This window comes from Heterodontus francisci, chromosome 42 (genome assembly GCF_036365525.1).
Source record: "Heterodontus francisci isolate sHetFra1 chromosome 42, sHetFra1.hap1, whole genome shotgun sequence".
Classification (NCBI taxonomy): domain Eukaryota; kingdom Metazoa; phylum Chordata; class Chondrichthyes; order Heterodontiformes; family Heterodontidae; genus Heterodontus; species Heterodontus francisci.
Genome location: NC_090412.1, coordinates 6,781,102 through 6,805,211, shown reverse-complemented (window position 1 = coordinate 6,805,211; position 24,110 = coordinate 6,781,102). Strand labels below are relative to the sequence as shown.

The 24,110-nt window shown below is 41.4% G+C and overlaps 1 protein-coding gene across 1 annotated transcript; it reads left to right on the top strand.

The window, feature by feature from the left end:
* On the top strand, positions 1-22,322 carry LOC137355316 (calcium-binding mitochondrial carrier protein SCaMC-2-like). Its single transcript, XM_068020307.1, has 11 exons — positions 1-70; positions 2,402-2,571; positions 5,439-5,541; positions 6,203-6,290; positions 8,065-8,176; positions 8,904-9,059; positions 10,866-11,018; positions 13,477-13,584; positions 15,412-15,579; positions 17,011-17,161; positions 22,062-22,322. Exons 2-11 carry the CDS (start codon positions 2,413-2,415, stop codon positions 22,244-22,246), a joined length of 1,383 nt encoding a protein of 460 aa, XP_067876408.1. The 5' UTR covers positions 1-70; positions 2,402-2,412; the 3' UTR covers positions 22,247-22,322.
* Positions 22,323-24,110: the final 1,788 nt, after the last annotated feature.

Below are 24,110 nucleotides of genomic sequence, written 5' to 3'. Positions count from 1 at the left end.
ACAGCATTGTGACATCCCTAAGAAACGAAAAATCTTTTTCAGTCAATAAGATGGAAGACTTCTTCAGTTGGTGAGATTTTAACATTTACTGTGATGAATAAATGTAATGGCATCCAGACTATAGCATGTTATTGAGCACTTATTTACCAAGAATGGATCCTAGGTTCTCGTACGGTAATTCATCATGCAATATTTGACTTTTGAACTTTGATAACAGAAAACACTGCCCTAGAAGCTGAGCTTGGATATTTAACCATTTTGCCCCTTTAACTTATGCACTTCTATCTCTTGTATATAAAGTCTTGTGTAACGTACGGTTGCCAGCTTTGGTTAGATGTGATCACATGACTATCTGCACTTGCCCTGCCTCAGTGTTCCACCCTGCAGGCACTTTTTGTCAATCGGCTAATTCTCGATTTTGCCTTCAATACTTTTGTCACTAAAATGTTAGAGAAAATGAAATGTTTTTTTTTTAATGACTGATTTTTCTCCAGGTTTGCTGCCGCAGATTAATGGGCAATCCTGGAGGATTGGCAACTCTAAGTATCGGAATTGTTTACTGTCGCACTTTAGCCAACACACTTTCCTCTCACTCACTGAGAAATATAGCGGGAGAGTTGCTGTTGTGTGTATCTATAAATCTAATTCCCAAGAAAACCAGGATTAATCTTCACATATCATTTACTTACTTTCTGCGCTTTCCAGACCTTTTCTTTTAAAAAAACAATTAACTTTCCACGATATCCATTAATTGACTCCCTGAAAGGAGACGGCATTCTCTTGACCCTCCCTCTGCCTGCCTTGTTTTCCTTTAGTCCTATAAAGGGTCCAAGTATCTTGCAAATATTGAAGGAAATGTCTGCAGCCAAAACCTTTTTGGCAGCTGTTGCTGGATCAGTTATCTCCCATTCAGTTTTTTTGCAAACCTTGAATGTGTATGCATATGTAATTGTTTATTGGAAATCATTTTTCTGTTGTAAACTTGTCAGTATTGTACAGCAGTCATTGAGCCAGGTAGCTACAAGCCTGGCCCTGCCTTGTTCATGCTGCTTGCTCCCACTTGCCTCTCTTTCTCTAGACCTGTTGTGCAGGTGTAATGTAAATAAATTCTGGGTAAACTTGCAAAGTGGCTAGGAAGTCCAATGGATCTGTGCATGCTTCACTAAATCTGGGTTGACACCAAACCAGGTTGAAACTCCAGTGAATCTGAAACTTGAGTGATGTGAAGCTACCTGCTCCAGCCAATCTCTCTCCACCCCCAGCAATGCGAAACTTGGATTTTAGACTCGTTGAATAGCTTCATTACCTGAAGGTTATCTAATAATTGGAAGTATTCAGTCAATGGCAACTTTACAGAAAAGGACTTGGAGAAATAGTAACAGGAGATGGCGGAGTTTGTAGTTATCATTGGCTGCCAATGTAATGAAAGTTTATTTGATTGGTTTATGCGATGTGGGCTAGCATTTACTCCCATCCCTAATTGCCCCTGAAGGTTCTGGTGAGTCGCTGCCTTGAACTGCTGCAGTCCATGGAGTGTAGGTACACCCACTGTACTGTTGGGCAGGGAAAAGTAAACAAGGTATATGCATATCAGGATTTTACAAACACTTTGCATAATATGTTTGAGTGTGGCAGTACAAGTGTGCACTTGTATTTGAATTTTCTGGCCCATTGGTCAGAAGCCTCGTGCAGCCATTTATTAATCAGCATTTATAGTTAGTGAAATTAAGTGTGCTTTTAGGACCATGTAATTTTACTGCAATGAAATTAAGTGGCAGTTATTTGAATGAAGAAGTGTCTGTATCCCATTTTATATCATCCTTCTAAAATACCAATCTGACAGTGTTACCTTCCTGTTGTAGCTCTTGATGGCCCACCTGTGTTGGCAGACTAGACCTCAGTTTAACAGCCCATCTGAAGGACTGCGCCTCTGGTCATGGTGCTGCCCCAGAATGTCTCTTCACAGTGTTCACTTGGGCTTTCAACTTCCATCCTGAACCAAAGGTGAGGGTGTTGCCAAGCTGACACACAGGGTGACCTCCACGCACTGGCTGTTCACGTAATTACTGTCAGTCAGAAGCCGATGCATATCATCTACTTCTGTTGCCCCTCCTTTGAAATGCATTCATCGCTGTTAGTGCAACATTGTCCAGGGAGTTGACCAAGAATGGATGAAACTCTGCATGAGAGTTTGAGGCAAACTGCCTCGATACCCATTCAATTTGGAAGTTCTTCAATGGTGTCCCTGAACTCATGTTCATTTAACAAGAATACATTTCATATCAACGCCAGGTACGAGTGACCTGTCTTAGTTAATGGGTGTGAGTAAAACGAAGCAGACTGCTCCCTGCTTTATTTAAAATCTGTGGCGCATTGGAAGTTTCTCTTTTTTGTATTTCAGGAGCCCTCAAAATGTTACTGTTTATGAAAGAGATCTTCCAACGAGGCATCCCTGATGAGCAATTAGCTAGACGCAATCTTTGGGAAGATCTTTACACGAGGCTTAATGTCCACAAGGATGGTCGCGTGGATGCTAAAGATTTATTGATTGCACTGGAAGAAATTCCAAAGGTACAGTGGTGTTAAGTGTAAAAATGCCACCTTATTTAAAGACAGTATATTATAGGACAAACTATGAGTTGTATCTGTAAATTCAGTCCTTTTTTTCATGTTTAGTTGTCTTTTTTAGTTACAGCCTTGAACATGGGAACAGGAAGTGACCATTCAATCCTATCATTGAATGCGATCATGGCTGTTACAACAGAGGTGGGAGGAGTCCCCTGTCTTTGCTAGTTCCACTTCTTCTCCACAGGTCACAACATATATTTTAAATGTTTACCCAGTTACTGATATGGTCAATCGTATACGCTACTCTTTATCCCAGAATAAAATGCACCAACTAGGTTTCTTCAATAGAGAACAAAATCAGTTTATTATAAAACAAGACTCATCCAGTAAAGAAGCAAAGCATTAACACACAGATTGAAATATGAAAGTTCCCTTTTTTAAATACCTACCACACCTCCGCACCCCTCGTTTACCAAAAAAAAAATACTTGGGCTTCTCAGGAGAAATGTGGCACCAGGGGTTTTTAGCTCTCACGCACACTGAACTCTCAGGGCTTTTCAGAGAAGTGAGGAAAGGGTTGAGCTGGGTGTTTCTTTTCAGCAGACTACAAAACCAACTGCTTTCAAACACAGTCTGGGCCCCAACTGAACCAAAACAATATCTCTGAAGCGAAACCAACTCCTGACCCTGATAAATCGTGACATGTCACTGCTCTGTAAACATCTCCCCTAGGTCACCAAGGTTTCTGTTTGAGGTTAAGGCATGTGATATCCAGTAAAGGTTTGTTTTCAAACAAGACCTCTCAGTGAACCTTTTTTTTAAAAAAAATGAATGGAGTGTTTTCAGTTTACCCAAATAAACCAATGTCCATAATTCTAAAACAAACCCTCTTTTTAAAAAATAGAAGCATTTTCATAACATTGATCTCTATCATAACTCCATCCACTTGCCTTGCCGTCACATCCCTTTATACCCTTGGCTGGCAAAAATCTTTCTGCTTTGGATTTAAAACGATTAATGGAGCTAGCATCGAGTGCTCTTTGGGAAGAATATTCCACACCAATTTCCACACCACCTTGCGTGAAGGATTTCCTAACTTATTTCCTGAATGGCCTGGCTCTGATTGTAAGGTTATATCCCCCTTGTTCTAGTCTTCCCCAGAAAAGTTTTGACTACCCTGTTGGTTCCTATCAAAATCCTTAAAAACCTCAAATCACCACTTAATATTCAATATCGCAACTACTGTTGGTGATATTAATGTTTGTATGATATGGCTGTGCCCACTATTCTAAAGAGCATTGTCCATTTTTAAAGCAAAGAAATGCGCTATTTGGCATTAATATTGGCTACAGTCATATGTAGGCTTCTGAGGGACACCAGTTTATAAATTGCTCTTTAAGTATGACTTGTACACTTGGGAAATTTGATAGTGTAAGTAAATATACTATGGGACTGCTGTTCGTGTACGTGATTAGATGTGCAGTAACAAAAACTTCCACTGCCTTAAATATTCTTGGGAAATATTGTACCCTGATACATTTTATGCCTTTACTGATATCTAGCCTTGTGTTGTGCATAGATTGCTCTCAGTAATATACAAAGGTATGAAATTGAGGGCCAGGGAGAGACTAACTGGTTCATCAAGCCTGCCCCACATTGATGGCTGGAACATTATGACAAAACATTGCGTCCCCACCCACACATAATCTCTTGGAAGATGTCAAAATAAAACCAGGGCCAGTAATGGAGGATACTCCTCAGCTGATCAAAACCAGTCCAAGAAATCACATGGACCAAGTGTCGTCTGTCAAGACACTTGTCTTCTATGTGGTGTGATCTTTGCCCCAGTCAGAAACGGGTCTAGCTCCCTCTTGAAGGCAATGCAGATGGTTTGCACTCACCACACCAGCTAACGAGACATTGGAGAGTCTCACTTCTCTGGGGAAAAGAGCCACCAGCAAACATTCAGTCGATTCCGATCCTTGTGAAGTTAAATTCATGTCCCTGTTCCTCTTCAATCAGTCATAATCCATCATCAGGCACTCTTAAACCCCCATTTAATTATTGGATAGACCTCTGTCGGGTCACCTCTAAATCTGTTGTACAAAGTAAATCGATTTAAGGTTCTTGAGCTTCTGAATAGCTGTAGTTCGAGCTAGGGATCATTCTTGTCACTCCCGGACCTTCTCCAAAGGCCACTATATCACCTGCCATATGTGGGAACCAAAACGGGGTGCAGCACTCCAGATGTGGTGTGAATCGCAACCTTAAAATGGTGTCCTCAGTTTATGCTGAGAATCCAATATCCTGTTAACTTAGATATAGCTTCTCTACATTGGTCATGAACCTTGTATTGGTGAACAGTATTTTCTGTTAAAATGACTTTTTAAAATGGTAGGCTGGGGAATGTTCTAAGAGAGGTAACGAGGACAGGCCTGTCAGCATGATCACTAGTAGGAATCTATGTGCTATAACTTCTGTTTCTGCTGCAGCTGTACACTAGAGTAAACCCTAACAGTTCTAATAACTACAAAAAAGTTGATTTTCCTCAATTGAAAAAGAATGCTTAATTGCCAGGTAGAAATGATTGCTACATTTGGTAATTTGCAATTAGAAAATATAAAGATATTATTGTAGATGGTATCAAGATTATAACTGAGGACAGTGATGTATTTTGTTAGCACACTTTGCTTCTGCAGTTCTCTGGCTTGGGTGCAAATCCAATGCTAACTGGAATGAATATCACCTTTATCTTCCTATCTCTCTTTCTCCAGCCCTCTCTTTAGTCCTAGAAGAAATGAGTTGTGATGATTGAATTTTAGCAGTAAAATTATGTTTCTTTCCTTTTCCAAAAAAAATGACTATCAAAGGGTGGTTTGAAAGGTAGAGACTTTGAAGCATTCCGCCAATACCTTGACGAGCACAAAATGACGATAATGCTTGGCTTTGGAAAAGTCACAAAGAACAGCAGGGGTGAGTAAAGTGCTGGCCTGAAGGTGCTTTTGAACTACCGGAGTGTGACAGTTTTTTTCCTTTTGTCTGGCTCGCAACAAGCGTGCAAACAATCAAACTCGTGTAAATATCTGCCTATGAATGGACGTTAAGAATGAGTGGGAGCTCTTGCTGTCTCTGTGTATGGCTCAGTCTTTGCAACTCATGATGCCAACTCTTTTTGAAAACCTAGGACTCATTATGGTGTAAGGGGGTTGGAGTCCTGGTCACTTGCCAAAAAAAAACAAAGTTTGAAAGTCATTGCATAATGAACTCAACAAATTTGGCAATTTGTGACGCAGCAGCAAATAACCATGAGAGCTGCCAGTTTATTGTAAAAGCCCAACTGGTTCGCCAGTGTCTTTCTGGCCTACATGGGGCTCCAGTTCCACATTTCTTGATGTTTCTTAATGCTCCTAGGAGAATGAGGGATGGGGAATAAAAGCTTCCTTGCCAACGTGACTCACATTTAACCAAGATTGTGCCCTTTCCCCTCTTCCTACAGGCCCTCACACAAGTTTTACATCTCTGAGTAAAAGGTCATCGACCTGAAATGCTGACTGACCTAATTTTCTGTTTTTATTTTGGATTTCCAGCATCTGGCAGTATTTTGATTTTGTATTATTTTAATGTATGTTTGTAGGCGAGATAAGCAAGTGGAGGATTATGCAGCTCATGGGGAGACTGCATGTCAGTATTAATCTTTACCATGCGCGCAATATTCTTCAACAGTAAGTCAATTCAAATTATGCAAGACATGTTTTACTAATGTAATGAATGCTAATTGCACAGAAAATGAGGTGGTAAGTTCAAAACCATCCATTTAAGACCCCATCACAGCACTTGGGTTCTTTTAACAGGCTCCTGGGTTGTAGACTCCACCACCTGACTCATTGATCCATTCCGTGGCGTAAACTTTCCAAAGTTTATATCATTGGAGACCCCCAAGAAATGAGGGGTTCAACCTTTGCTTATTTCCTTGCACCAAAGCAAAAGATATTGGCAACGTCTAAAGAGTTTTCTCGGTTCACACACTGTATCCAGTCCACTCTTTTTTTTTTGGGTAGTTCAGTCGCTACTTATGTGGAGTTCGCATTGAAATTTTGTTGGTAGTTTTATTGTGCATGTTACCTGATTTCTTTTGAAAGAATAAGGGAATTATCCATTATTATTAAAGGTTACCGAAAATGTCATTTTGTACCTCATTTCAAAGAAACCTTGACTACTTTGGCAAGAGTTAAATCTACTCAAAGGAATGTAACTGTTAAATTTTCATTGCATGATGGGAGTGATATTTGGTGTACTATCTAAATGGAGACAATAAATGTCTCTTCATACTGAGGTGATCAGTTGCTTGCAATGCTCCATGACTTCTGTGGACATTTATGATTAATGGATGGTTGAACATCAGTGAATGTTTGTTACTGTGCGTTAATAGGCAAAAGTGGTATTCAGTATTTTCATATTTCTCTATCTTTATCTTTATCTTTATCAAGGAGGCAAACCTGAATTAGAAATTGTTTTGCACTGTCCATCTTCCACTCTACATAGACTTGTGTTCGTCCAAAGATCTACTGTCCATAACTCTAAGTGCAGTTCACCCTTCGCCTCTGTGCTTGCTGACCTACACTGACGCCTGGTCTGACAACAGCTTCAATGTCAAAATCCTTGTGTTTTCAAATCCTTCAACCTTGCCCTTCCCTATCTCTAAGCTCCCCAGTCCTCCAAACCTTTGGAAACTTGGCTCCCCTCCAGTTCTGGCCTCTTGTGTATCCCCTATTTTAATTGCTCCATTGACGGCCATGCTTTCTGCTTCCTAGAATCTGAGTTCTGGATTTCCCTCCATAAACCCCCTCTGCCTGGCAACCTGTCCCTTCCTTTCAAGGCACTGCTTCAGACCTACCTTTTTTTTTAAGCAAGGTTATGGTCATGTATCTTGATATCTCCTTGTGTGGCTTGGTATCAGATCTTTATTGATAACCCTCTTGAGTCCCTTGAAATGTTTTACATATACAGCACTATATAAATGAAAATTGTTAAGCCAGTGCCCATTTTGGAACTGGGATGAGACTGCCCAGCTTCATTTCATGGGATCTTGCAGCCATCGGAGAAGTGAGGTGGATTTGAATCTAGGTTCCAGAGACAAAGTTGTTCCACCAGGGTAGCATCTTTCAGATCTTCATGTTCCAAAGTGCTTTGCAGCCAGTAAGTTAGTTTAGAAATGTAACATGGCAAGCCCAGCTGCAAATTTATGCACATCAAGATCCCCTAAACAACAATGAGATGAGTGACCAATTTAACCTACTGTTCTTGGGGAATATGTGCTGGCCAGGAGACTTCCCCTGTGTTCTTTGGACAGTGTCATGGCACAAGTTTGTGAACGTACTGTGCCATTATGTTTTAATGCAAAAATTTTAACTTTTTGTAAATTTATGTATATACAAAAACAATCCAGAAGATGTCAAGAAACCAAATGCTGCTCTTTCTATTATTGCAATTTATCAGCTTGGACAAGGATGATTATATGGACATGGACTGGAACGAGTGGCGAAAGGTCTACATAACGAGAGTAGAGGACAACATGCGAACTATGATTGACATCTGGAGGTTCAACAGTGTAAGTAGGGCCTCTAAAATGAATCCTCAGATAATATACAGTGAGTTGTGGGCTCTGGATAAATGCATGCCCCGATGCGGAAATACTGATGTGCATTTATGCAGCAGTTTATGTCTCTTGCCGCCATGTCAAAGCACTTTGCGGGCAATGAAGTACTTATGATGCCCAGTGTGATGTCTGCTTTATGCAGGGTGAGCCAATAATTGGATTGGTAAAATTCTGAATAAAAATGGGACCTTAAACAGCTGAAGTGCTCACAGTCTGAAAATGGAAAGAATCAGGAGCTAATGGTAGGAATTGGGTCAGAAAGTCATTGGCTTTGAGATTGTTTAGAAAGATGAGTTAGCCCTATGATCATTAAATGTCCCGTGAAATATCATGGTTTTGCAAGCTAGAAAGACTTCAAGAGGATGTAAAAGTTGGATTATGATGTGCAGGACTGTTGCTGTCTCTTGCATCCTTGCTACCAGTACAGATATTGCTGTTGCTTTCCTTTAGCTCTAAAATATGCAAGTTCAATGACTTTGACACCATTTGTGTTCTTGAGTCCTTTCTAGAAGCTTTGCACTGCAGTGCACATTTTATATCTAAAACTTACCATTTTTAGGAACTTTTTAACTTTTGAAGGACTGTGGAAGCATCAACAAAGTTTAGTTATTTAAAATTTGTTTTTACCACTTTAATGATTTCCCCCCCCCCCCCCCCCATTTCACCCTGCCCCCGGCAGATCTTTTCTATCAATGATGATATAACCAATTGGGAGGAATTCTTGGAGAATGAGGAACCAGACAAGTGGTGGGGCCACTTCATTGCAGGAGGTACAGCTGGAGGCGTTTCACGAACAGTGACTGCCCCATTTGACAGGCTGAGAGTGCTGATGCAGGTAGGATTGCTCATTTCCAATGTGCCTGTAGTTTAAAACTTGCCATTTATGCTTTCTATTCATTAATCAGCTTTATTTGCTTCAAATTGAGAATTATTTTAAGTTATAACTAAGCTTTTGGTGTACCCAAAATGCTGACTTCGCTGTTTATCATGAGGTGCAGTTATATTACAGGAGTTCAGCCACTGGGAGAGGTGCAAGTCTCCTTCAGATGTTTGCTGTTGTCCCCTCATATACACAAGGGACTGATATCTCAGACCTATGAAAATGCAGTTATGTTAAGGGAGTTGGGTTCTGTCAATGCAAGCAGACCACTCCCAACAATTTGGCTCTTTCAAAGAGCCAGCACAGGTATGATGGACCAAATAGCCTCATTCTGTGCTGTCAACGTTCTGTGAAAAGAGGAAGTGCTAGACCCCTGTAACGTTTGCCACCCCCCCCCCCCCCCCCCCCCCTTAGCTTGGGAGGAATGAAAAGATAAAATATATTGTGACTATTCTCAGGAAGGAAAGTTCACTGCAACCAAGTGGCCTCTGGTGTTGATGCTCAGATTTTCAAGACCTGAAGGTGCTGAAGCGTCAGGTTCAAGCTTTCTGATCACACTGGTCGGGGCTTGGATATTGAATCATCATTAGCTTCATCGAATTTTAACGGCACAGAAACAGACCATTCAGCCCAACCAGTGTGTTTTGGCCACCCATTTCAGCCCCATTTTCCTCATCCTAAGAATTAGAGAAAGTAAGGCAGGCATTTCATCCTGTTTCTTCTGCCCTGCAGCCTGAAATTAACCAGCAATTTAGTGACCTGCACCTGGGGCAATTGTTAAAAGGCTACAATTACCTGAATTCCCACGGCCAGTTCTTGATGTAGCAGTGCTAAACATCACAACCATGGTGTCAGTTTGCTCATATGGCGAAAGACCAAGGGAGTGGGACTAACTGCACAGCTCTTTTTTAAGAGCCGACTTGGGGCTTGATGGCTTCTGCTGTGCTATATGATTATTAAGCTTCAGACCTCTGACCACATCGTATCAAACCTTTTCAAACCTTGTGCCTTTTCACTCATTCTTTTCTCAAAAATTTAAGGTAAGGAGCAGGAGGTTTAGGGGGGATTTGAGGAAAAATATTTTCACCCAGAGGGTGGTTGGAATCTGGGACGCACTGCCTGAAGGGGTGGTAAAGGCAGGAACCCTCACAACATTTAACAAGTATTTAGATGAGCACTTGAAACACCATAGGACAAAAAGGCCAAATGTGGGAAAATGGGATTGGATTGGATGGGTGCTTGATGGTCAGCGCAGACGCATTGGGCCAAAAGGCCTGTTTCTGTGCTGTATAACTATGACTCTGACTCTAGACCTCTACAGCATTTTAAAGACCTCTACCAGGTCACCCCTCAGCCTTCTGTTGCCCAGAGAAAAGAGCTCTAGCCTATACAGTCTTTGTTATAACCTCTCATATGGTATCATGTAGCTGTGTATGTTTATTTAAACTGAACAGGGGATCTGCAGATATTTGATATTCTGTATCGATGTTGTGTGGTCCAGTGTTGACACAAATGTTAATTGTATTTCATGAAATGACCTAGCATTGTGAAATTTAAAACTTTTTGCCAGATAATACAAAAATCTGCTTTGAGTAAATTTAGTGTCCTAATAGTGATACGTTTGCCTGGATTGATCCATTTTCTTTCTCTTTAGGTGCATTTTTAACCAGCATTTGTAAGTGGTGAATATTTCAGCTCTGTCAGCACCAGTTATTTGATCTCTGATTAGAATCGAGTTTTGTTTTGTGCCATTTTCTGCAGATTTATTCTACCCGACAGAATAAGATGAAGATTTCTAGTGGCCTAAAAGCAATGATTAAGGAAGGAGGCTTCAGTTCAATGTGGAGAGGGAATCTAACTAATATTATCAAAATTGGTCCTGAGTTAGCCTTCAAGTTCATGGCATATGAGGAGGTACATTAAGATAATCAATTGTAGCTTTGCATTGCTGTTGTTTATTAAACCTCGTAGATTGGCACATCTAAATATTGCAGTTTGTTGTAGATGTAGAATAATGAAGTGCTGGATATATTTTAACTAGACCCTGAAACTGACCAGCCTATTTGAACCTGCAAAGCTCCTCACTGTACAGCAATTAAAGGCTGACCTGAGGCAGCATTCCCTCTAAGTGACAACTTGGAAATTTATCCCTTTAAATTGTGCGGCCGCGGCAAAAAGAATCTCAAAGGGCCACACGCTTAAATGGCCCGCGCATTCCAAAAAGAAATTGGAGGGAATGTTGCTGGGAGGCAATCTATTGAACAGAAGTTGGATGTTGTGATTTTGAAGGGACTGGGCAGGTTAAATACCTGAACAATGCATGATCTATGGTATAATGTCATTATAGATCATCACCTGACTTGACTAGGAGCAATGCTGAGATTTTTTTTTTTTTAAGCAAGTTCTTGCATCTGGTGTAGCTGTTGCACCACAGTGCCATTTTAAAAGCACCACGTACAAATTTTGTCACATTTTCATCTGATCAACTTGAATATCATTGATAAAAGTGGCAATATATTCAAAAGATGAGAGCTGGTCACTTCCTGAACTACTTTTCTGATCTTGGCGATTAAAGGCAGGTGTGAAGTATCTAGAAGCAGCTGTCGATTCACAGAAACCTCCCTCAATTGGAACGTTCTGGAACAGGCAGAATTTTATTGTTGGGGGAGGATGGGTGCAGCAGGAAATATTTGGATACACCTTTGCCAGATCAAAGAAAACTACTTCAAAAAGGTCTATTTTTGAAAGCAAATTGGAAGTAAGGTAGTGCCAAACAAAAATTCTAAAGCAGAGTACAAGAGCCCTTTATGCATTAATTGTCATTGTTCACTGCATAATAAAGCTGAAAATTTGGAAGTCCAATTCACTGAATGAATGGTGGAGATGACTGTCAAGTGATCAAAGCCATGTCCTTTTGAAAAGATGGAGTGGTCCAATAAAGAAAACATCTTAGAAATTGAGAGATGTTTGCCTCCCCTCCCACTTTCAGCCAAAGCACCTTTCTCAGAATGTGCCTATTTAGACCACTTATCCAATGTCAGAACCTGAGCAGTGACCTTAAAGGCACAGACCATGCTAAATGCAACCCTTCATATTTTTATTCCCAGTTCACCTTCCTTATGCCGTAGTCCTTTTAATGTTCTTCCCCATAGATATATCTTTCACTTGTAAACATTTTAATTTTGTGTGTAAGAGATCCATCTATTGTCCAGCTCAAAGAACTAGTAGGTTTGTTAGATATATTTCTCTCAAAACCATGGTGACTCTCATGATTAGTTTATATTTTTTCCCAACTGCTCGGTTATGACTGGATACTGGCCATTCCACGCTATTTAACTGGCCTATATTCCTTCCGACCTTTTTGAACATGGTCTAGCTGTTGATGCCATCCAATCCTTTGACATTATTCCTGAATCCAGTGATCTGTGGAAGATTTGCATTTGCAAATGCTTCACCCATTTCCTGTTGGTGCTAATGCATGGGCTTAGAGATTTCAGTCTCCAATTCCTTTAATTTATCTCTTTTAGAATTTGTTTGCATGGATAGCCAGGAACTGTCCTGAGCATACAAGTACACAGATGTCGGTATTTTGAAAGAGTTCTTGTGTATAAAGATGTCCAACTTTTATGTAATGGGTTATATCAGAGGCCACATGACTTGGAAAAAATGCATGGTCTCGTTCCCATCTGTTGAGAAGGCAAATTGATGAAGGCAGTATTAACTGTGCTACACAAACTAGAGTTGCAAAAGATTAAGGAATGATTTGATCATAGTTGAACACATCTAGGGGAGCTGATAAGGTAGATAGAGAGAAACTATTTCCACTTATTTGAGTCTAAGTCTAGGGATTACAGCCTAACAATTGGAGCCTGGTCTTTAGCAATGCAGTTAGGAAACACTTATATATGCCAAATCTGATAGATGTTTCCTCTCCTGCAAATGACTGATACTGGGCCAATTGTTTTAAAAAAAAAACTAGCAATCTTAGATTTAAAATTAATGAAATGTGTTCAAAGATATGAAGCAAAGGGATATGGAGTTGGATTATAAATGGGCTATTGGTTAAAGAGGCTGCAGAGTCTAAATGGCCTACTCCTGTCCCTATGCTTTTTTAAAATCTCTTCTCCCTCTAGGATATTGGGGAAGAACTTGGTGTTAAAAGTAGGGATCAAAAAGTGTAGGAAAATCCAGAATTAAGAGTTTGGTTGGAGTTGGCTTGTTGGATTTAGTGATTTCTCTTTCTTCCCTCTTTTTTTTTCCCCTTTCAAAAAAAGCCTCTGGGCTCTTGGTGCTTTGAGAAGTAACACGGCATTATGTTTCAGAGCAAGCTTGCTCGAGATTTCTAACTTTTTAATTTCTTGTGTGTTCACAGCTAAAGGGTATAATATCAGTTGAATCAGAAAATTTGGGAATAAAAGAGAGAATTCTTGCCGGGTCAATGGCTGGTGCATTCTCTCAAACAGCCACTTATCCAGTCGAGGTATGAAAGAATAATGCATTATGTTAACTCGTTTCCTAATGTCATCCTTAGTGATGGTGTGTGGGGGGGATGCACGGTTAACTCCTTACATTAATTTGGAGAGGGTTGATATATTTAAAAAACAATTCAAGGAAGTCCTACACATTACCTTTTTAGTCTCCAGCAGAACTGCTATCTTTAACGGCCATCAAATAAATGCTTGCAAGCAGACCCACTTAGTCACTGCAGAAAGACTTCAGATGGTCGTTGGCAAGTTCATGTGGATGCAGACACACACAAATTTAATTATCTCTGCTTAATTAAAACTTCCATTAAAAATAAAAGGATTCAGACTTTACTCCACTGCTATGTCCAATTCTGAATTAATTTTGAGTCCCTACCATGAGAAATGTTACTTGAACCTAAGCCAGAGTTTAAGGATTAATTTCTTAATTATCCCTTTGGAATGGAAGACAATCCCAACAACTTAACCACAAATATACGGCCCTGTTTACTGGCGCTTTGAAGGATAACCTGGAGTTTTGTTTGAGGTGCATAAAAGAAGTCTTAAGATCTACACACATGTAGGCTGAGTTGCTAATGGATGAATGCTCAACAGAATTATCTGAAGTTCCTTTTGTTGCTTCAGTAAAGGTGTTGAGCCTTTTTGACAATATATATAGGAGCAGATGTTAATGTCTCTGCTAAGAGGAATTTTATATGAACAAATGTTCATGCAAAAGAACAGGAGGAAGTCATTCTGCCCCTTGAGTCAGTTCCATTCAATTAGATCATGGCCGATCTGTGTCTTAACTCCATTTACCCATCCTGGTTCTGTAACCCTCAACATCCTTGTCTAAAAAAGAATCAATCTCTTGAGACTGGAGGCCAAATGAAAATATCAACAGCCTTTTTTTGGGGGTGGGGTGAGAGCTCCAAATTTCCACTAACCTTTTGTATGGAATGCTTTCTGAATCGCCCCCACCCGCCTCCCAAACCACCCCGGCCCTAATTTTAAGGTTATCCCCTTGTTCGCGTCTCGGCCACCAAGGAAATGGTTTCTATGACCCTATCCAATCCTTTACCATCTTACAAACGCCTCAATCAGATCACCCTCTTAAACTTCAATACTCGGGGAATAAAGCCGAGTCTACACAATCTGTCCTTTTATAATTTAACCCTTTTAGCTCCAGTGTCATTCTAGTGAATCTGCCCTACAGCTCTTTCAAAGGCCAATATGATGAGGTGCAGTGTCCAGAACTGAACTCTGTGCTCTAAATCGACTCTAGCCACAGCTTTATATAAACTGTAGAACAACTTCCACTCCTTTCTATCCTATTTCTATTTCTTCAAAATCCTGGAACTCCCTCCCTAACAGCACTGGACTGCAGCGGTTCAAGAAGGCAGCTCACCACCACCTTCTCAAGGGCAATTAGGGATGGGCAATAAATGCTGGCCTGGCCACATCCCATGAATGAATTTAAAAAAAACTATATTCCAGTTCTCGAAATAAAGGCCGACGACATTCCATTTGTCTTTTGAATTATCTTTGTACCTGGCTATTACCTTTTAGTAATTCTGTACTTGCAATACTTTTTGGACAGTCTTGCATTCAGTATAATAAAAGCAAAATACTGCGGATGCTGGAAATCTGAAACAAAAACAAGAAATGCTGGAATCACTCAGCAGGTCTGGCAGCATCTGTGGAAAGAGAAGCAGAGTTAACGTTTCGGGTCAGTGACCCTTCTTCGGAACTTGCATTCAGTATGTTGGTTGGTACCAGGCTAAATCTAATTGAATTATGTGTCTCGTTGCAATTAATAAGCAGTTGGTTTTGCTTTTTAACAGATGATGAAAACAAGAATGATGTTGCGAAAGACGGGGGAACCTAGAGAACTCTATGCCCATGTCAGGAATATATTTGTGTATGAAGGAATTTCCACCTTCTACAGGGGCTATGTCCCAAATATCCTCGGCATCATCCCCTATGCTGGTATCGACTTAGCTGTGTATGAGGTAGGTAGGTGTTTATTTGGGCAGGTGCAAAAGAGTATACTAACAACTTGTAAAGTGCCTTTAGTGTGACAAATATCGTGAGCTGCATTAGAGCCGAAGCAGATTGGACCTGTTCTGTTAACTATTTGTGGGCGGGGGGGGGGGAGAAAAGAATATTTAAATAGCATCTTTCACAATGTCCCAAAGCTCTTATGCAGCCAATTAGGTACTTCTTGAAGTGGAGTCATCGAATCATAGAATCATCATTGCTGTAAGATAGGGAAACACAGCAGTGAATTTGTGTTCAAGATTGCAAGAACAGCAATGAGATAAGTGGACCAGATAATGTTAGTGATGTTGGTTGGCTGTTTACTGATTGCTGTAACAATTCCTCAGATAATGAAGCATTTGAAGTAGCAAGACCTGGGCAGTGTCCAGGCTTGGGCTGATAAGTGGCAAGTAACATTCGTGCCAGAAATTAGCTTCTCGAATAAGGATGTAGCCACCTCCCCGACAGTCAATAGCATTATTATCTCCCAATCCCCCTACCAGCAACATTGCCAGGGTCAAGATTGACTAACATGTCAACTAACCGGGCTGCATAAGTGCAATGGCTAATAGAGGTTGGGTATTCTGTGGTGAATGCAGAGCACTTTTGGGAGCATTTGTAACCATATGTTGGTTAAATTCACTGAAGAAAAGTTCTCCTTTAGTTTATCTTCCATGAGATTGTTATTTCACAGTGGAGATGATCATCTGGAAAATTGAATTCCTCCCACCTTTGGTACCAAACAGATGGGAAGAGACTGACCAGTTATACACCCCATCTTATTTTCTTGTCCTACCAGCTCAAGTCTATTAGGTACTTGATTTAATAATTTTTGCACCTTTTTTAAGTTGCAGTAGAAAAGACCCACTGACCTACATTGGCTCTCAGACTGACAATGCCTCTGTCATCCTTGTGTCAAAATCCCTCCGTGGCACTTGCCCCACCCCCCGCCGATCTGTAGCCTCCTCCAATTCTGGCCACCTGCATATCCCTGATTTTATTTTCCATTGGCAGCTTTGCCTTCAGTTGCTTAGGCTCTAAGCTCTGGAATTTCCTCCTCCTCTACCTCCCTGTCCTTTTACGATACTCCTTAAAATCTACTGCATTGATGAAGCTTTTGGTTACCAGTTGTAATATCTCCTTATGTGGTTCGGTGTCAGTTTTTGTCTAATGCTCCTGTGAAGTGCCTTGGGACATTTAACTGTGAAAGGCACTGTATAAATACGCATGCAATAACCCATCAACCGGTTACCTGCAATTAGATTAAATCCCTTGACAGACTATTAACTTCCATGTTTACTTACGCATTAACTCCTATTAATTATATTTATAGTCTTCCTTGTACAATGTGCCTTCTAGGCCCGAGATTGCTGTTTCTTTGAGTCCTAATTTTGTACTTGCAGACAATGAAGAACTTGTGGATACAGAGATCCACAACAAGAAATGAGGGGCCCCACATCTTACTGGTCGTGGGCAGCGCCACGACTTCGAATGTAGTTGGGCAGCTGGCCAGTTATCCACTGATGGTGCTGCACACTCAAATGCAGGCAGAAGGTGAGTGTAGCAGACATGCTCAGGAGAGCAGAAAAACTCACAATTTTGTGACTTTGAAGGATAGAAATTTACTAATAAATTTAATGGAAAAATATCTAGCTAACTGTCTTATCAATGAAATCAGAGCCCCTATTTGAACCTAACCCAGCCTGGTAGGATTGGCGTGGGTTCAGATTAGATGCACATTTTCGACCTCATCTGATTTTACTCTCCGTTGCAATATATCTGAACCAATCACGTTCAATTTCCACTGGGTTAGGTTAAAATCAGCCGATAAAGGCCATTCTGTCATTATTAACATGTGATTACTAAGAAAATCAGCACTGGATAAGAGTTCTGTGAAAATATTGGTAGAAGCTTATTTCAGAGAGATAGAAACCAAAATCAATTTATTATTGGCCAGGACACCGGGGAGAACTCCCCTGCTGTTTTTCAAGAAATATTTTACACCTGTCTTACCAGGCAGACAGGGCCTCAGTTTAATGTCTCATCTGAAGTGCAGCACTGCACTGGACTGTCGGCCTAGATCTTTGAGCTCAAGTCTTAGGAGGGGGAGGTGAGCCCACAATCTGCCGATTTGGCTATGTCAAAACAAAGATCAACAAAGTTAATTAGGGTTCCTTAGAGGGAGAGACAGGAAAAATTAAAATGTGGAATGAGGAAATGGCAGAAACGTCAAATACTTTGGAGGAGATTTTAACTTGATGAAAACCCGTTCACCTACAGAGTTAAAATCAGGCCATTTGTATTTGTCTTCACAGCAGACAAAAAACATTTCAGAAGTAGTGGGGAACCTAGGGTCCGGTGAGAATGAGGGACTTAAATGGTGTCAGTAATGTAATATTTCTGCAGAAATTAAGTCAACACATCCTGCTGGCCTGCATTTGAGTGTTTTCATAGAATCATAGAGAGATGCAGCACTGAAACAGGTCCTTCGGCCCACCGAGTCTGTGCCGACCAACAGAAACCCATTTATACTAATCCTACATTAATCCCCACCATTCTCCTACCACCTACCTACACTAGGGGCAATTTACAATGGCCAATTTACCTACCAACCTGCAAGTCTTTGGCTGTGGGAGAAAACCGGAGCACCCGGCGGAAACCCACGCGGTTACAGGGAGAACTTGCAAACTCCGCACAGGCAGTACCCAGAACTGAACCTGGGTCGCTGGAGCTGTGAGGCTGCGGTGCTAACCACTGCGCCGCCCCTTTTAAAAGGTAGCTACAAAGATAGTGGAAGTAGTAGTTTTGATTCTGCAGAATTGCCTAGATTCTAAAATGGTCCCCGTAGATTCAAAGGTAGCAAACATAACAATGCTATTCAAGAAAGCATGGAGAGAGAAAACGGGGAACTATAGACCAGTTCACCTGACATAGGAGTGGGGAAATGTAAGAATCTATTATTAGGTATGTGAAAACAGCACTTAAACCATATTAGGCAGAGTCAACATGGATTTATGATACGGAAATTGCTGGACAAGTCTTTTTTTGAGTTTTTAACTAGCAGGATCAATAAGGGGTGGGGGGGGGTGGGACCAGTAGATGTAGTGTAGTGTCAAGTTTTGAAGGTGCCACACAAGATTATTATACCAAATTAGGACTCGAGCTTTGGAGTAAGATTAGCATGGATTGAGGATTGATTAGCAGTCAGAAAACAGGAATAATTGGATTATTTTCATGTCAGAGGGTGCTGTAGGGATCAGTGCTTTGGGCCTCAGCTATTTTCTATCTATATTGACTCGTTTGATGGCATAGTGTAATGTATCTAAGTTTGCTGACTTTACTGGGAAATCGAGCAGTTAAAGATGCAGAGGCTACCAAAAGATTTTGACAGGTTAAATCAAGAACGTGGCAGATGGAATATAATGTGGAAAAATGTGACATTTTCCACTTTGGTAGGAAAAATAGACAAAATATTTCTTAAATGTTGAGACTGGGAAATGCTGTCAGCTAGATCGGAGTGTCCTTGTACGTGAATTACAAAGTAAAACATGCAAGTACAGCAAACAATTGGGAAGGTAAATGGTATGTTAGCCTCTATTACAAGGGGATTGGAAGAATAAGAGTAAAGAAGTCTTACTGGCACCTGTATGGGGCCTTGGTGAGACCACACCTGGAGTAATGCATACAGCTTTGGTCTCCTTACTTGAGGAAGGATATAATTGCTTTAGAGGGAATAAAACAAATCTTCTGGCTTGATTTCTGGGATTAGAGGATTCTCCTATGAATGATTGAGTAGACTAGGCCTAAATTCCCTAGAATTTACAAGAATGAGAGGTGATCTAATTGAAACACTTAGAAGGAAATTAGGAGGGTGAAAAGGGGCCATGAGATTTCCCTGGCAGATAAGATAAAGGAGAATCCTAAAAGATTCTATAAGTACATTAAGAGTAAAAGGGTAGCTAGGGAGAGAGTAGGTCTCCTTAAGGATCAGTGTGGCAATCTATGTGTGGAGCCACGGGAAATGGGCGAGGTCTTAAATGAATATTTCTAGTCAGTATTTACTGTGGAGAAGGTCATGGAAGCTAGTGAGTTCAAGGTAGGGAACGGCGACATTCTGCAGCATATCAACATTACAAAGGAGGAGTGTTGGAGGTTTTGAAACGCATTAAGGTGAATAAATCCCCAGGGCCTGACCAGGTGTATCCTAGGATGCTATGGGAAGCAAGGGAGGAGATTGCTGGGGCCCTGGCAGAGATTTTTGTATCATCGTTGGCCACGGGTGAGGTACCAGAAGACTGGAGGATTGCTAATGTTGTGCCTTTATTTAAGAAGGGCAGCAGGGATAAGCCAGGGAGCTACAGGCCGGTGAGCCTTACATCAGTGGTGGGAATGTTATTGGGAGGGATTCTGAGAGACAGGATTTATATGCATTTGGAAAGGCATGGTCTGAGTAGGGATAGTCAGCATGGCTTTGTGCGTGGAAAATCATGTCTCACGAATTTGATTGAGTTTTTTGAGGAGGTGACCAAGAGGCTTGACAAGGGCAGGGCGATGGACGTTGTCTACATGGACTTTAGCAAGGCCTTTGACAAGGTCCCGCATGGTAGGCTGGTCCAGAAGGTTCGAACACATGGGATCCAGGGTGAGCTAGCAAATTGGATACAAAATTGGCTTGGTGATAGGAGGCAGAGGGAGGTAGCGGAGGGTTGTTTTTCAGATTGGAGGCCAGTGACCAGTCATGTGCCACAGGGAATTGGTGCTGGGCCCTCTGGTTGTCATATGTATTAATGACTTGGATGTGAATGTTGGGAGCATGATTAATAAGTTTGCAAATGACACCGAAATTGGTGGTATAGTGGACAGTGAAGAAGGTTGTCTAAGGTTACAACCAGATATAGATCAACTTGGAAGGTGGGCAAGGGATTGGCAAATGGAGTTTAACGTAAACAAGTGTGAAGTGATGCATTTTGGGAAGTTAAACCAAGGCAGGACATATACAGTGAATGGCAGGGCCCTGCGGAGTGTTGAGCAGAGAGACCTTGGGGTGCAAGTACATAGTTTCCTGAAAGTGGCAACACAGGTGGACAGGGTGGTGAAGAAGGCGTATGGCATGCTTGCCTTCATTGGCCGATGCATTGAGTACAAGAGTTGGGACGTCATGTTACAGTTGTACATAACGTTGGTTAGGCCGCATTTGGAGTACTGTGTGCAGTTCTGGTCACCGCACTACAGGAAAGATGTGATTAAACTAGAGAGGATGCAGAAAAGATTCACAAGGATGTTGCCTGGTTTGGAGGGCTTGAGTTATAAAGAGAGATTGGATAGGCTGGGTCTGTTTTCCCTGGAGCGAAAGAGGCTGAGGGGGGACAAGATGGAGGTATATAAAATTATGAGAGGCATAGATAGGGTAGATATCCAGAGTCTGTTTCCCATGGTAGGGGTGACTAAAACTAGAGGGCAAAGATTTAAGGTGAGAGGGAGGAGGTTTAAAGGGGATCAAAGGAGTAGGTTTTTCACACAAACAATAGTGGGTATCTGGAATGAGCTGCCTGAGGAGGTGGTGGAGGCAGGAACAGTAGCGACATTTAAGAAGCATCTGGACAGGTACTTGAATGAGCAACCCATAGAGGGACATGGAATTAATGCAGGCAGGTGAGATTAGTTTAGATGGGCGTTATGGTCGGCATGGACGCGGTGGGCCGAAGGGCCTGTTTCTATGCTGTCTGACTCTATAAGTACCTAAAAGTACTTTTGTCAAAGCTCATTACTGATTACCACAAATGACTCTGACTCTATGAAACATAAATTCTGAAAGGAATTGATAGAGTAGCTGCTGGGGCGGTTGGGGGGGGGGGGGGGGGTGGGGAGGGGGGGCGCAGTCTCAGCATGAGGAGTCGGCCATTTAGGACTAATAAGAAATTTCTTGACTCAGGGTTGTGAATTTTTTGGAATCCTCTACTCCAGAAAACTCTACTCAATTAGTACATTCAAGACTGAGGTCAATAGATTTTTGGGTGCTAAGGGATAGGGTGGGAAAGTGAAATTGGGTAGAAGTTCAGCCATATCTTATTGAAGGGCTGAATGGCCTACTGTTAAGTTTGAGTGCTGACAACTGAGGAATCTCTATCTGTATAATAAAAGCAAAATACTGCAGATGCTGGAAATACTCAGCAGGTCTGGCAGCATCTGTGGAGAGAGAAGTAGAATTAAGGTTTCGGGTCCGTGACCTTTCATCAGAACACCGATCTGTCTGTGGTTCCCTCCTCATTGCCATTTTATACACCAGTATAAATGGATAATTATCATATACACTCCCGAACTTAAGATGTTACCATACACAGCAAAACAAAATCTCAGTTGACACGAACGTGCAGCAGAAAGTTTAGTTTGTGTTTTTGTTTTGAAATGATTGTTCACGTACGCTGACTTGTTTGTGTTTCTGATTTGCATTTAGTTGTCCAAAAGGGAATGAGAAAGCCAAGGATGAGGGAATACTTTTGGAATATTCTGGCCGAAGATGGCTTGCCTGGGTTCTACCGTGGATTTACCGCGAACTTGATCAAAGCCATTCCTTCTGTCTGCATCAGTTACATACTCTATGAATACCTGAAGACGCACTTGGGCCTCCACTCCCACTAAAGACTGCCAGCCAACACCCCAAAAAACAGACACAGTGGTATTTTTCATTTGGCTTTTGTAGCAGCACATTGCTCAGTCCTGCATCCCATGCTCAGTGCACTTTATATAAAAAAAATGTTAAATAAAAATAAATGAACAAACTGTTAATTTATTTTCACTGTTTAGAACGCAGTTTATTTACATGGGATTTTGCGTTCTAATTGTGCACAAATGTGCTTAATTCCTAGTGAAGGGAAAGCGATCAAAGAAACAGGCAAGCGGCGGGAGAGATGGGTGTGGGAACAATGTAAGTGAAGTGTCAATTATTCCTCTCCCTACACCTCTGTGCTCCCTCTCCCTCTATTAACTCTAATTCTAGCTTCTTAAGCATCCCCAGTTTTCATCACTGTGCCATTGGCGGCTGTGCCTTCAGATGCCTCGGCCCCAACCTCTGGAATTCTCTCCCTAAAGTCCTTTGCCTCTCCACCTCTTCTCCTTTTTGAAGATGCTTCTTAAAACCTCTGACCATGCCTTTGGTCACCGGATTATATCTCCTTGGGGCTCAATGTTAAGTTTTAAGTGCTTATGTGATGCATGTTTTAGATATTTCAAAGAGGCAAGGTGCTATATAAATGCATGTTAGTTGATATCTATAGCTATGTTATTTTGAGTCAGTTTCTTTTACAGCAATGCTTAACTAATGGAACCCAAAACTGTAGCATAGCAGTCACTGGTGTGAATCCCACTATTTAAAAGTATCTTTTTTTTTTAAGAGAAAGCTGCGGCTGGCGTGAGTCTTTACATTTATACTGATGCAGGATGGGTGATCTTGCTGCTTCTGAACCACAATACAAGAGGAAGGTAAACAAAGGGGTTAGGAAATCTTTCAGATGGAAGAATGAAATTCAAAGGCTTTAATGTTTGTGTTGAGACTGTGATCATTGCACTTTCTTTAACGAAGGATGCCAGTTGTAATTGGACAGTGCACAGCCACAGCTGTTCGTGGGTCAGGGTAAAAACGAGACAGCAGCTCCTCCATACTGAGTCCATTCATAAACTTGGTTATAAAATGCCATAATTCCAAGAGTGGGGAAGGCATTTAGTAAGATGGAATGGCCCCATCAGCCATACTGCTGCAATAGCACAAAACCTTTAGAAGCCATTAGCATCCTGCACTTGGCCCACTATTCAGCAGAAAAGGATGTATTTACTGGGAGGCTTGATAAGCATTTGAAGGAGAAAGGAGTAGAATGATAAGCTGACAGCTGCCTGAAAGGTGGTGGGGAGAAAGGAGGCTTGTGGGGCATATAAACATGGATGTGTCAGGCTGATGACCTTTCAGCCGTTTTTCTGATGAAAGGTTGGTGACCAGAAAAGTTCAGTCTTCACTCAGGGTTATGAATCTTTGGAATTCTCTACCACAGAGGGTTCTGGATGATCCAATGTTGAGAATCTTCAAGGCTGGGATCTATAGCTAGATTTTTGATGGGGAGCAGGCATAAAAGTAGAGTTGAGGCAGAAGCTAAGCCATGATATTGAATGGTGCAGCAAGCTCGAGGGGCCATAATGGACTGCTCCTATTTCTTGTGTTTCTTTTTCTCTCTGCAGATCCTGCCTGACCTGTTTCCAGCCTCTGCGGTGGTTTGCTTTTGTCAGAGTGTGCACCTGTTGGGCTGAATCAGCTGTTTCTGTGCTGTAAAGACTTTGAAAAGTGCCATCGGATTTCCCCCCCCCCCACCCCCCACCCCCCACCCCCCAATGTGGCTTCAGGTTCTAACACATTATTACTTGAGGATTTAAGTTTTTTTTTAACATTTTCTCATATTGGGGAAAGACTGGAGAAATTTAGATCAATTTAAACCCTGCAATATTTCAGGTAGGCTGG

Bases quoted from the DNA above. Each gene is read 5' to 3' on its own strand.
- LOC137355316 (XM_068020307.1), top strand. From the start codon at position 2,413: ATGTTACTGTTTATGAAAGAGATCTTCCAACGAGGCATCCCTGATGAG. The intron at 2,572-5,438 runs GTACAGTGGTGT...TGACTATCAAAG, and splicing joins CACTGGAAGAAATTCCAAAG to GGTGGTTTGAAAGGTAGAGA. The intron at 9,060-10,865 runs GTAGGATTGCTC...CATTTTCTGCAG, and splicing joins GGCTGAGAGTGCTGATGCAG to ATTTATTCTACCCGACAGAA.